The following is a 13,606-nucleotide window of genomic DNA, read 5'->3' as shown; positions in this document are numbered from 1 at the left end:
ACATTCTGGGGCAGTGTTTTTCAGTCTTTTTTTTAGCCCAGTCACTCCCACAATTGATAAAAATATAAGTTTTACACCTTACTTAATATCACTTGGAATTAAAAACAAAGTAAGCATCTTGATGGAAAGGAAATGGAAACAGTGGGACAAAGAACCACCACATAGTTTCCCAGTCATCCTCCCCTCCACTTCCCTAGCGGTCATGCAAAATCTCATCTCAGCTTTCCTGGCTTAGAAACCCAATTTCATCAGCACTTTGAAGTAAAGCCATCCCCTGGGGCAGAATCACATCACCAGAGCTCACAATCCTGATGTATAACACCAGAAGGTCAAGTCATTAGTTCACAATGGGCAATGTAAACATGACACAGGCCAAGGGGCTTACACCGGAACGCCAGTGCATGCTGTTCCTGATGGTAGACCTCCATGACAAGCTCACCCGAAATGAGAAGGTTACAGTGAGCGTGGACTCAGGACAAGACGCATGAGATCAATCAAATATCTACAGGCATCAGGCTGAGCAGGGCTGATGCATCCATTTCCCCAGTCGGATGATCTTGCCAATAAGGCCATACACGGTTGTCCACAGTTCCCTGCATCCTGCCCCATAACACAAACGTCCCTGCCAGTTCCACTGCAATACTCCAAGGTTCTGGCCACAGCTTCTCTGTCCTCTGGACAGTGTTTGGGTGGGCTTTGCCAATTTTTGCCTCTGTGGCTTCTTCTTTTTTTTTTTTCTATACTACTTTGGGTGGCCAATTGTTTAGATGTTTTAATACACTTAGGTTACAAAGAAATCTTGCTGTAATACAGCTGTGCTATTACTTATGCTCACTTTGTATATCTTTGTGCAGCATCACAGGCTCATTTTAAAATTTCACTCTCAGAGGGAACTCTCATTTCTGAGTTCCTGGGGGATGCCTTGCTGTGCCGCTCACACATGACAGTGTAGGTTTCTGTGTGTGTACACGTGCAATTATCTACACGTACATTCACATACCTCCACAGGTATGCTTTCTGTTACTCATTAGAACTTAACCCTTTGAGTGACAAAGCCATCCCACATGCTCCTATTTTCCCCTTAGTTTTTAACTGAACTGTAGAATAAAGTGGTTTTGAACTAAAAGCATTCGGCTTAACTAAGATGGTAAATATCTGAAAATACTGCCTGCTCCTGAGAAAGTGTTCAAAGTGTAAGCTACAACAGACCTCCTTTATTCCAGGGCCAACAGCTTCTATGTACGACAAATGCGTTTCAAACAATGGAAATATTTATATCTAAGATATGTGAATTAAATGAGCAGCCTGACTTAGAAAAAGGACTTGAAAGCCCTTTTAGAAATGTCTATCTGATTTGATCACCCTATAAATGCAGAGTGGAAAGCTTGAGTTATGCTCCCTTGAGAAGATCAATAATACTTAGTACAGAAAAGGCTTTCTATCCAGCTGCTGAAGGAAGAGTTGGCTATGGGTCAAAGGGGATTGCAGCCTTCCCCTTAGCTCTTGTCTCCAATAGACCCGTTGTCATCTCGTGCTACTGTGATGTATTCATTACTGATGGACAACTTGCGTGTATGAAACTGGCATGTTAGCTCCGAGGCTGGAATTACATTTTCCCACAATATTTTTTTTCCCTCCAATGCTTTTATGCCATAAAAGGCTTTTAAAACCATTTAGTCTGGGCAACTGAGATGACCTTCAGTATCATTTACCTCTTGGTAACACCTAACAGAAATCTATTGGGACGCTATTCCCCGGGAGAATTAACAACAGACAACAATACTAAGTTTGTCTGCTTTCCAAGTAGCTCCAGCCCAGGGCTCCTCCATGAAGCGGCACTAGCTCCTGACTGCTGAGCTGCTTCCCAATGGCAGTGTCATTGGGGAGGGCAAAGGACGGTCCCTCCTGGGTGGCTGAACTCTGTCTGCAGCTCTCACACCAACAGGTAGTGACTGACGTACTTAGGCACTAGAGAAGTGTGAGTTCATTTCACACCAGAACATAGTTTATTCCTAGCAGCGGTCACTGCAATGAGCAGAGTTTCCCTTTCTTAGAAATATATGCATATATTAAATGGCTGAAATCTCACCCAGAGGTTTAAAAAGGAGGCACATGAAAGAAAACCCCCACGACTGTGGCTGTCTCCCTGGAGGTGAACTACTACAGAAGGTACTCTGACAGCCCTAGCGCTCAGCGGCTAGACTGGGCCCCTCTCCATTCTCCTAGAAGAACAGGGTCTTCTCAACCCAGCCTTTTACCCGGTCCTCATTCTTCGTAGGAAAAAAAAAATCACCATGTCCCTCATTCTCATTCCTCCATCCTTTATTACAGCCAAGTTTGTAGCTTTGGTATGCATCTTGTTATTCTGTGCACTTGGACCTGCCTTGTTCATTTAGTTACGGTGCCCTGTGGGCTCCAGGATTCTAGGACGTTTATTGGAAGCAAACATGGATTGAACACCTGTGTTGTGCAGGGTGCTTGTTTTCCAGCTTAACAGAAACCAGTGTGGAAAGATTCTTTACCAAGAAACTATAAATTGTGATACTAAGAAATTTAAAGCATTGATTTTGATCCCTTCATCTAGAAATCTGTTGCCCCTCAATCACTAGGGAGCTGTGGGTTCTAAAACAATGAAGAAACATATAAAAAAGAGGCGAGCATTATAGAAAGGGATAGAAACAATCTACTACGAAACCACTAAAAGGGACTTAAATATTTAAACCTACTGCAAATATTCGTATATTGCTATTTTAAGACATTTGAGAGATAGATGATCTGGATTGATTTTTTTTGAGGTTATTTTAATTTCTTCTACTATGACCTGGAATTTCCTCTTAATCTGTGCAAATTAACCTGTTTTTAAGTGATTTACTTCCTTACCTAACCACAGTCCTTTGAACTTTAGTTCAAGTATATTAAAAAAATTAGTCACAGTAGTTACTAGCTCATTTCTTTACTACTGCTAATGGTATCGTTATACGTGCCTCTTATTTTGGAGTATTTGTTACAACATCTGCAGTGGTCACTAACACACTAACACCGTTTCTTAGAATCAGATGCTTCTTTTAGATTCCCATTTCATTTGCTGCTGTCAGCTCCAAGTTTGTGGCCTAGGAGTCGGGAGGCAGGAAGGGAGAGACACTGGGCAATAAGCCAAATCTCCAGCACTAACACTCAGACTTCAAATACTTAGGACTTTTTGTACCTACTTGTTTTGCAGTACTGCTGCTATTCACGAGGCATAGACCTTTAAGGAGGAAAAAAAAAAAAAAGGAAACCAGAGGCAATACCCCTACCTCGCCCATCACTGGACAACAGTCTCACCTGGTTGGTAGAAGTCCGGCGACAGCTCCCTGGCCACAGCTCTTGCGATGTCACACTCCTGGCGGGCAGCCTGAGCTGCCTGGTCAGCGGCGTCAGCTTTCGCTCGTGCGTGTGCGGTCCTACACGGAGCACAAAGGGCGAGTCAGCAAGGGCGGCACCTTGTTAATCACACACGGACATGCAAGCTGTCTGCGGTCTGGGGAGGAAAATGCTGTGATCGTGGTCACACGCCTCCAGCTGCAAGTTTTATGGTCATATTGTGAGAGATCAATGACGACGACATGGATGAAACCACCCGTATATTGCCTCAGTCCTTTCAAGGGAAATGAAAAGGGTGAGCAAGCTCTGTGCAGCTTGATGCAAAGCCTGGTTTTCAAAACACGGGATCAAATCTCCTGCTGACTCCTGCTGACTGATCAAATCTCCCCTGCTCCAAACCATGGAGAGTAGAGTTAGAGCTTATGAATATATAGTGTTCGTGAATTTAATTTCCTATGGTAGAATCAAAATAAGAATTTGATCGACAAGGGTCTGCCCGATAGCATGCTGGAAAAGTAAGTCTGGAAAAAAGTAGTAAAACTCTTTATTTGTGGCACTGATTACCGTGGTATAAATACTCCCTCCTTGACCAACTGAAGCGACCAATGTGATGTCACTGAATGTGTAGCTGGGGAGACACGCACACAATGGGCTCTCACCAGCCTGTAGAAGCAGAGCACAGAATGTGCTCTTAGGAATGTGCTCTGGAGGTTCTAAGGAGCCCATTTAACTTTATGTAGGTTTTTGTGTGAAACAAGGAGACAGAGTTGGGGAGGAAGAAACAGGTGTCTTTCAATCTTCTACCTGCCCCTTGGCCCATCCTCAACTGACAAAACCTCTTCTCTTTCCAGAGGACTAGGGTGAGGGAGAAGGCAGCTGGGTAGAGAATGGCGGGGGTGGGGTGGGGCGGGGTTCTTATGGCAAGGCAGGAGAACTGATGTCCACCTGCCCAGGCAGAGAGGATCTAGAGGGCAAGACGGGGAACTCTGGGTCATCTCCTTCCAAAGACCTTGTCCAGTTAGTATTTAGATGATAGTCATGGGCATCTGTTTCTTAGAATTCTGTTAACCTTCCATCCTATTTTACTAGCACCAGGCAGGGCTGTAGATAACTAGTAGTAAAAGCTAAATGAAAGTCTGAAAGAGGTGCTTGCGCTTATTTCAGAAACAGCAGGAGACGAAAAGTTGGGAAATAGCATCGTGCCCTAGCAGTTCTTAGTGGGGAAAATGCAGGTGGCAGCTGGTGCAGGCCAGCTGGGACTAGCCGCAGGAAGGACGTGGGGAAGATGGGGTCTGACCTGAGACGGGGGTGGGGGCTCACTGGCAGGAGGTCCCGTTCTCAAATTCTCCAACTACCTCCTCTCGTTCTGTGTCCTCAGGGGACCCCTCACTCCTCCGCAGGACTTAGCGAAGCTTGGAGGCTGGCTGTACTAGGATGTAAGCTTCCCAAAGACTGGGATTTTACATTTCTGGTTCTCTGCTAGATTCTCAATGTGTACAACACTGCCTAGCACACAGGGTTTATTGGGGGCTCATTTTATGAATAAAGGATTGAATGATGCTTCCTTAGGAACATCTGGGTAGTTGCTTAAAAATGAACAGATTGACACAACCATAAAGCCAGTAAGAAGATCAGTGGTGGCCAAGGCTTCAGGGCAAAAGTGGGGGAGGAATGAAGAGGTGGAACACAGGAGAAACTGAGGGCAATGAAACTACTCTGTATGACATGTGACATTATGCATGTGTCAAAACCCACTAAAGAAGAGTGAGCTCTAACGTCAACTATGCACTTTAGATAATATGTCAATACTGGTTCAACCGTACCAAATGGACTTCTCCTGCAAGATGTTAATAATAGGGGAAACTGTGGGTGTGGGGAGAGGAGGTATATATACATGGGAACGAACTCCATGCTTTCTGCTCAATTTTTCTATAAATTTAAAACTGCTCTAAAAAATAAAATTCACCAATTAAAAATGAATGGATCAACTTCCAATCATCAAAATTGTTATTTCTGAATCACAGAGGACATTTTAGGTTATAAGGGACCATGAAATGGAAACAAAATTAACGGTTAGTCCCCGTGTTGAGTCTGAGAATCAATGGATGCTCTGTGTTATGTTCTTTCAGTTTCTCAGAATCCCCAACCCTTTTTCTCAGAATTATTTTCCATTTTATCTATTCTTAGATAGAGCCTAACTATGTCTGGGCATCATAATTAATGAAGCCAGAAGAGTACAGTTATGCTGCCTTATAATAAAATCTGCTAGCCCTTCAATGATAAATTTGTAAACCTAAGTACAAACAGTTTATTCTGATACTATCACAATGCACCACCATAAAATGGTACCATTTATCTCCACCACTTTTTACAATATGCTAAGCTGGAGAATAAACAGATATAGCTTAACCTTTCTACAAATATATTTTGGAAGTACAGTGTCAGTAAAGCCGTGACCCTTTACTTTTTTACTTGCTCCTTCCTGTAAGCCCAAACAGGGAGGGGAACCTTTCCATCTAGTGCCCCACCCTGCATCAAGGCTCCTGCACAGCCAGCAAGATGAGTCAAAACCACATTCAAAACCTAAACGAGAGGCCTGCGTGAGTGCTTTTGGTAGCCCTGGACCCAAAGACAGGAAGCAGAAAAGGAACCCATCTGAGTTTGCTGTCACCACCAGCTTGGGGTGGCCAGGCCACTGACAGGTCTAGATATTAGCCCGGGGAAAAATCCGGGCTTAACTCTGGCTCATGTTAGTGAATTCATGTGTTCAAATCCCAGGCTCAGTTCCAGAGCCACACACAACCCCTTTATTCAGCCAAGTGGTAAGACATGCCATTGTTCATGGGTTGGGGGGGTGGGGGGTTCAGGCAAGTTGGTCTGGGGAGGTCAGCTGAAACAATGCAAAGTGGACGCCTTGCTGCTGTAGCTGGTCACATGGAAAATACACACACACACACACACACACACACACACACACACACACACACACACGGAGCACACATGCCCAGTAAATCTTTCACATATTCAAACACTGCTGATATCTGTAAGTGGTCAGACCCTTACCAATCTCAAAACACCATGATCACATACACTCGCTCCCATAAAATGCAGTGAAAAGTAAGTAGAAAGCAACTTCTTTCAGTTGGGCATCAGCTGTCGACTTTCTGTTAGGGCCATAATTTTACAAATAGACCCACAGTTTTAGCTTGTAGAGAGTTACTATGTATGGGTGAAGAGGCAAAGAGACCTGAGAGGCTGGCTAAGCTCACACAAGCAGCTGGGTGATGTCCCCCTGGACATAAGCCCCACAAAGGTCATGTGTGAAAAGCCAAAATGGTAAATGTGAAATTTCTGGATGTGAGGCATCCCCTGTATACAGGTACTTAATCTCAACCTATTTTTCCAATCAGTAATTTGATGATGAATATCGGAGTTTCTTTCTTTAACGAAATAGTTTTTTCACAAACTCTCAAGTCACCGTGCTCAGAACAAAATAGTCCCGCTTTCCTGATTTTTCTTAAACCTAGTAATGCTTTTACACACACACAAAAGTCTATCGACAATATATTAAACACACCTGGCATATACTCACTCCTGCTAAGGTAACATGCTGACCGCTTAGATGTCTGTCCCAACTTCTAACTTCAACCTTTCGCTCATCCACTCGCTGACACGGCTGATGAAGATTTTAATTTAGAATGGACAAACTGTATACCACATTTACAAATTTTGTTCTTTCTGCTTTTTATATATTCTCTCCCCAACAGTAACTGCTTTTTAAAAAATGTGGATTTTGAGGTCTTTTAAAATTTGTTATATTAAATCAAAGTCAGCTCACTGATAGGATTTAAAATTTGATGGCAGAGCCTATGATCTACTTGGTTCAGGGGTCATACGTGTGATTTGCCTCGATGTCCCAACATTTAAAGAAGATTATTAGGAAAACTTTAAAATGAGAGCAACTGTGCATTAAGAATCCAAATCTCAGGTGATGGCAACCCCATTCTTCCAGTTCCTGAAGCCTACACCCTTGGAGTCACCCCTGAGGCCTCCCTTTCGGTCACACGCCACAGCCACAGTCAGCAAATCCAGCTGGAACTACCTCCAAAACACATCCTCAATCCAGCCGGTTCTTGTTCGCATCCCTGCGCCTGGTCTGGTCACAGCCACCGTCTCCCACTGGGGCTACCACAGAGGCAGAACAGACCCTGCTTCTATCTTTACTGCCGACCATCCTATTTCCCTTCTGGTTCTCTTGGAAATGCCTGATAAGAGCTAAAACTCTTTCCTGGGTTAAGACATCATGGTAAGAAAATGCAACAGATATGACCTGTTAGCCTTCCTTTTGGACTGTGACCTTATTCATTTACAAGAGACCCAGATTTGTGAAAGCCAAACATCTTGTGTATACAATTGTAGTCCTTTTTAAGAAGAAATCAGTCTGTTAAGGAATACTCCTGACAGGAATAACAGTGAGGTGACTACACAGACCTCGGCTTAAAAATGAGGCATCATTTCTGAGTTATTGCACCCGGAAGAAACTGTTCTTTCAATCTTGATTTGATTCTCTGATAAGACCAGCCTGGCAAGGCTCAGCATATACTCCCTCCTGCTAAGGTGCAGGCGGGCCCCTTAGATGCCTGTCTCAACTTTTTTTTTTCTTTAATGTTTATTTTTTGAAAGAGAGAGAGAGAGACAGACAGAGTGTGAGTGGGGCAGAGAGAGGGAGACACAAAATCCGAAGCAGGCTCCAGGCTCTGAGCTGTCAGCACAGAGAGCGACGAGGGGCTCAAACTCACAAACCACGAGATCATGACCTGAGCGGAAGTCCCAATGCTTCTTTTCCTAAAAGTGATAGCAAGTGATTGAGACATAAAATGTAAACGAAGGAGCATGATATTCCCATTGAAGTTTGGCATTTGATCTTTCAAGGGCTCAAACTTTCTCAGAGGTGTGATAACACCGGCTTTGAAAGCATTATTAGCCAGAGACTACACTGAGGCAAGTCTAGGCCACAGATGATTCTTGTCCCAGAGATCAAAAGTCAAACCACACCTCCTTAGCTATCATAGAAATCCCTTCATAGAATCATAATTCATATCATACTTTTGGCTTTTTATCAAAGGGAGGGAGGAAGAACCAAGATCCATATGAAGAATGTTTACATAACTTTTGTAAAATGTTGTCCATTATGTGTGACACCATTATGTTTATACAGACCTTGGGACACATTCCTTTTACAGTTTAGTCCCAGGGGAAAAAAAAAAAGGTCTCTGATGATAAATTTGTGCACCTCCTTGTATCATACGATGAGAACTACATAATCTATCATTTCTCTTTTTGTTAAGGCTACGAGGAATCTTGGGAGTAAAACTATCCTCAATCTATGTGTATGGTTATCTTCTCTAGCTACATGGCTTTAACATTCTCCAATGTCAGGATGCTACTATGAATGTGAACCATAATGTCCTGCAAATCCTTTTTTGGAAACTGGCAGGATATTGAAAAAAAAAATCACCAGATCAATAAGCTCTTGTTATACTAAGTTTTCTGAACTCTAACCCCTCACTGTGCGTTAAAGCTGAGGAACACACATCATAACTTACGGACGAGCAGAACCTACTATTCAACTTCCTTTATAGGATTTTCTTCTATATTCAGAACACTTTCAAGCTTGAAAAACAAATCTTCATTCTTATATATATTTTATTCTCTAACATTTGATCAAACTTAATAAGCTTAAAAGCTCTGGACAGGCCAGGTCAAAAGCACATTTATAATCCTCAGCTGAAAGAGGCCAAATAAATAACTGGCTATCTTCTACTTTATTCTGAATTTTATACAACTTACCTAAAAGTCACCTCCCTATGTATTTTATGCACTGAGAAAAATCTGATGAAAAAACAAACTTAAGGTATGTTTTATTCTTTAAATAATTTTTAGAAAAAGTCCTTTTTAATGAAGGTCATTCTAAAGTTTAAAAACTAGCACTAAATAAGCACTAAATAAGATTACAACTTCTCTTTAAAATATAATCACTGGTAATTCACCGAGTGGGAGAAAAAATTTGCTGACCATTTATCTGATCATGGGTTAATACCCAGAATAATATGTAAGAACTCCTTCAACTCAGTAACAAAAAAGGCCAACTAAAAAAAGGGCAAGGGACTTGAATAGACGTTTCTGCAAAGAAGATATACAAATAGCATGGGAGGATGCTCACCATTGCTAGTCATAACAGAAATGCATGTGAAAATCACAATGAGATACTACCTCACACTCATTAGGATGGCTACTGTAAAAAACAAAAAGAAGAGAAAACAACAAGTGCTGATGAGAATGCTAAGAAATTTGGAAGCTCGTGCACTGCTGGAGGGAGCGTAAGATGGCACAGCTGTTATACAGAATAGTATGGAGGATCCTCAAAAAATTAAAAATAGATTTACCGTATGATCCACCAATTCTACTTTTGGGTGTCTGGCCAGAAGTGACAGCAGGGTCTCAAAGAGATATCTGTACACCCATTTTCTTAGCAGCACTATTCATTCACAATGGCCAAACGGTAGAAACAACCCAAGTGCCCATTAGTGAATGAATCAATAAACAAAACATGGCGTATACATACACAGAATATTATTCAACATTAAAAAAGAAGGGAATTCTGACACATGCTATAAAACACAGATGGACCTTGAGGACATTACACTAAGTGAAGCAAGTCAGTCATAAAAGGACACACATCCAATGATTTCATTCATATGAGGTCCCCAGAGAAGTCAAGTTCATAGGGACAGAAAGACGTGTGGTTGCCAGGGGGCTAAAGCAAGGGGAACAAGGAGCTATCATTCACCAGGTATAGGTTTTAGTTTTGCAAGATAAAAAAGTTCTCAAGATGGGTTGCATAATAGTGTGAATGTACTAAACACTACTGAACTGCACACTTAAAAATGGTTAGGACCGTAGATTTTATGTCGTGTATATTTTACAATTAAAAATTTAAAAAAATCACCCGATATACAAGTATTTATGGAGCATCCTAGGTGTGCTGGAGGAAGTGAGGAGAAAAGACCAAAGGTTAGGCTCTCAGATAAGAAGCCACTGCACTAGTCCAAGCCAGGGCATGCTAAGTATCTAGTGAGGGCAAGAGCTGGAAGGAATAATCCATGGACGTTTTAAGGGAAGGACTATCAGAAGTCTGAAACATGAGGGCAGCCTCTGTGTTAAGCCAGCTCTTAATAAAAATCCTGGAACAGAGGCTGAATACTGGTGGAATGGTAAATGGGTAAGGAGAGAAACACAGAAGATAACCCCAAAATACTGTATCTAACTCGGTATCCAGATGAATGGCTTACTTACTACAGATAGAAATGGTGCTGAAACAAGCACGTTTAGAATCTGAGTAAGGGTTGATGATGCTGGGGAAAGGGGAGGGCATAGGAGAGGCTGCTGAACTTGATAAGAACCTTTGAGAGGGTAGTACTAACAAGCAGTCCCACTGCAGAAGCCAGTCGGATGGGGGGCTGGTGAGGAAATGGGTAGAGGAAGTGGAGGAAGCAGGTGTGGGCCACATGCTGGAGACCTTTGACACAGAAAGGCAGGAGGAAATGTGGACAGTAACCAGAAGGATTAGCTGGGCCAAGGGAAAAGACGTTTTACTCTTAAGAAAATGAAAACTGATCTTATCATGAGGTGGGAAGAAAGATGCCCAGACAACAGCAGAAAATGAAGAATCTTTGAGGTGACAATTGCTGGAGACAGGTCCTGGATGAGGCAAAAGAAAGGAAACAGGAAAAAACATAAGAACAGTGATGGATCCATCCAATGTTTTAAGGTTATCTGAAAGATCCTTTGAAAGCCTGCGAGAGCTCGAGAATGCAGCGGGCTTTGAAACCAGACAGGCCTGGGTTTAAACTCCAGGTTATCACATACTGTATTCCTTTCTCCTCAATTCCTTATGTATAAAATGGGGGAGGATATTGCCTTGTAGAGTTGTTCTGGATCACAATTGATTGATATGAAATACTTAGTCCCAACTTAGGGTATGGAATCAATAAATGGCCATTATTAGTCTTCTGCTAAAATTTAGGGCCAGTGGGAAGAATCTGAGGGGTCAAAAAGGTGAAGATTTGGAATCAGAACTGTACAAAAGTTCTAGGGAATGGAAACAAGGAGTACTGGAATTGCTGAACAGGACCGGGAGGACCTGACTTCAGGTCTCCATGATTCCATCACATCTTCCTCTTGAAAGGCTCTCTCTTCTGGGAGAAGCATAGAAAGTAGAAGATGGCCTTGATGCAGGGTAGATGCATCAATGAGGAGGACAGAGACAGAACCTTAGGTAGGGAGACAGGGCACATAGCCAATGGTGGACTGTGGACCAGGGGAAACAGCAAGGGTTAAATAAGGACCAAGAGAAAAATGTAAAGGCAATTTGGTAATTGCGAAGTCCTATCAATGCAGACTATTATTATAGTTTTAGGTGCTTTTTAATTGATCAAAGTAAGGCTTCTGTCTCTCCTATGACAGATTCATAGAAACTCCTTATTCTGAGACTGAATCTGATATACTACTAAAGGGTATACTTTCAGTTCAAATTATTAGCCAGGAGGCTCTTGGTAACAAAAGATGGGTCAAATTATTTGAAAATGGATGCACGTTCAATAAAATGACACTAGACATCATGACTTTATTTTCTATTCAGCACTGTAACAGAAACATCTGGATGTGTCTGGTAAGAACTTTGCAACCCTCAGAACAGAGAAGACCTGGGTAATAAGAACTGGCAAGTCAGGGGCACCTGGGTGGCTCAGACAGGTGGGCGTCCGATTCTTGATCTTGGCTCAGGCCATGATCTCATGGTTTGTGGGTTCGAGCCCCCACACCGGGCTCTGTGCTGACAGCATGAGCCTGCTTGGGATTCCCCCCACCCTCTCTCTCTCCCTCCCTCTTTGTCCCTCCCCTGCTTATGTGTGCTTTCTCTCTCTCTCAAAAGTTAATTAAAAAAAAAAAAAAGAATTGGCATGTCAATGCTATTTTTATTTCTTCATCAGTGTTGTTATACTTCTTATCCTTCACCAGGGGTCCATTATGGCTACAAATTAAAGTACAGTATGACTAAGAAGTAGAGCAATTTAAGACTACCCAGCGATCAAGACACATGATAGCAGCCAATGGCGTTCAGCTGAGTGACAGGCTGACAGGGTGACTGGCTCACGGGTGGACCTAATCTCCACCTTCCTGCCACCAGTACCCATTAAATGCACACCCTGGTGCTCAAGCTATTCCATTTGATAAATATTTCTACATTAGGAAAAATTAAGAGAACAGCATTCACTCATAAAAATCACGTAAAACCCTCAGAATTCCTCCCTGAACTCATAGTTGAAACACATTCTCTTAGGTAATAAGATACCCGTTTTCTATCTCAGATGACCTAAAATGGCTAAATATCCCAAATCTACCAGTTTCCACTTCACTTTGTTCTATTTAGATATGCTTTGACGGTGAACAACAAGGAACCTATTCCTCTGTTGAACATTAGATGTGGAACAGTATTAGCAAAAGCTGACTTGGGACTGGCCGTGCAAAGCCATCCTGCATCTTGAGCTCTGTCATGCTAAATGTGCATGTTTTGAAGGTGTAGAATTTATGAGACTTCTTTGACAGGGATGCCGAAACAGAAGGGATAAACAGTGGACCCTTGAACAATATAGGGGTGAGCAGCACCAACTCCCCGCATGGTCAAAAATCCACGGGCAACTTTCGACTCTCCCAAAACTTAACTACTAACTGCCGACTGTTGAGCAGAAGCTTTACTGATCATGTAAACAGTCCATCAACACGTATTTTTAAAATATGTATTAATATTCTTACAATCAAGGAAGTCTGAGAAAAGAAAATGGTATTAAGAACATAGTAAGAGAAAATATATTTGCAGTGTATTGTACCAAAAAAAAAAAAAAATCCATGTCTAAGTTCAAGGGTCAGCTGTAGTTATTCTCTCAGCAAACTAGTTTTAGTCACTTCATGTTTCCTTGTAGAAACTGTAATTCAGGTAACCCAGTTATTTCATGACTGGTTTGTGACAAGGAATGACTCAACAGTTCGACTAAGAATCCTTGACTATGTTTACTTTAAATCTTCAGTCTTTTGCTGCAACAGGTACTGGGGACAATATAAAAAGCATACAGGATTTGCTCTGATTTATGTTAATCTTCTGGTTTTGAGGAAGTGACACTCGAAA

General features: G+C 42.1%; 1 protein-coding gene across 3 annotated transcripts in view; it reads right to left on the bottom strand.

The window, feature by feature from the left end:
* The window catches only part of JPH1 (junctophilin 1), an 83,560-nt gene that overhangs the window by 21,332 nt on the left and 48,622 nt on the right, over positions 1-13,606 (bottom strand). For all 3 annotated transcript variants that reach the window (XM_053208713.1, XM_053208715.1, XM_053208714.1), the window contains exon 3: positions 3,325-3,443. In XM_053208713.1, coding sequence (XP_053064688.1) covers positions 3,325-3,443 — 119 coding nt within the window. The remainder of the gene's footprint in view (positions 1-3,324; positions 3,444-13,606) is intronic.

Source organism: Acinonyx jubatus, chromosome F2 (assembly GCF_027475565.1).
Source record: "Acinonyx jubatus isolate Ajub_Pintada_27869175 chromosome F2, VMU_Ajub_asm_v1.0, whole genome shotgun sequence".
NCBI lineage: Eukaryota > Metazoa > Chordata > Mammalia > Carnivora > Felidae > Acinonyx > Acinonyx jubatus.
The sequence above is the reverse complement of the archived record's forward strand: the minus strand, read 5'-3'. Positions and strand labels throughout refer to the sequence as shown.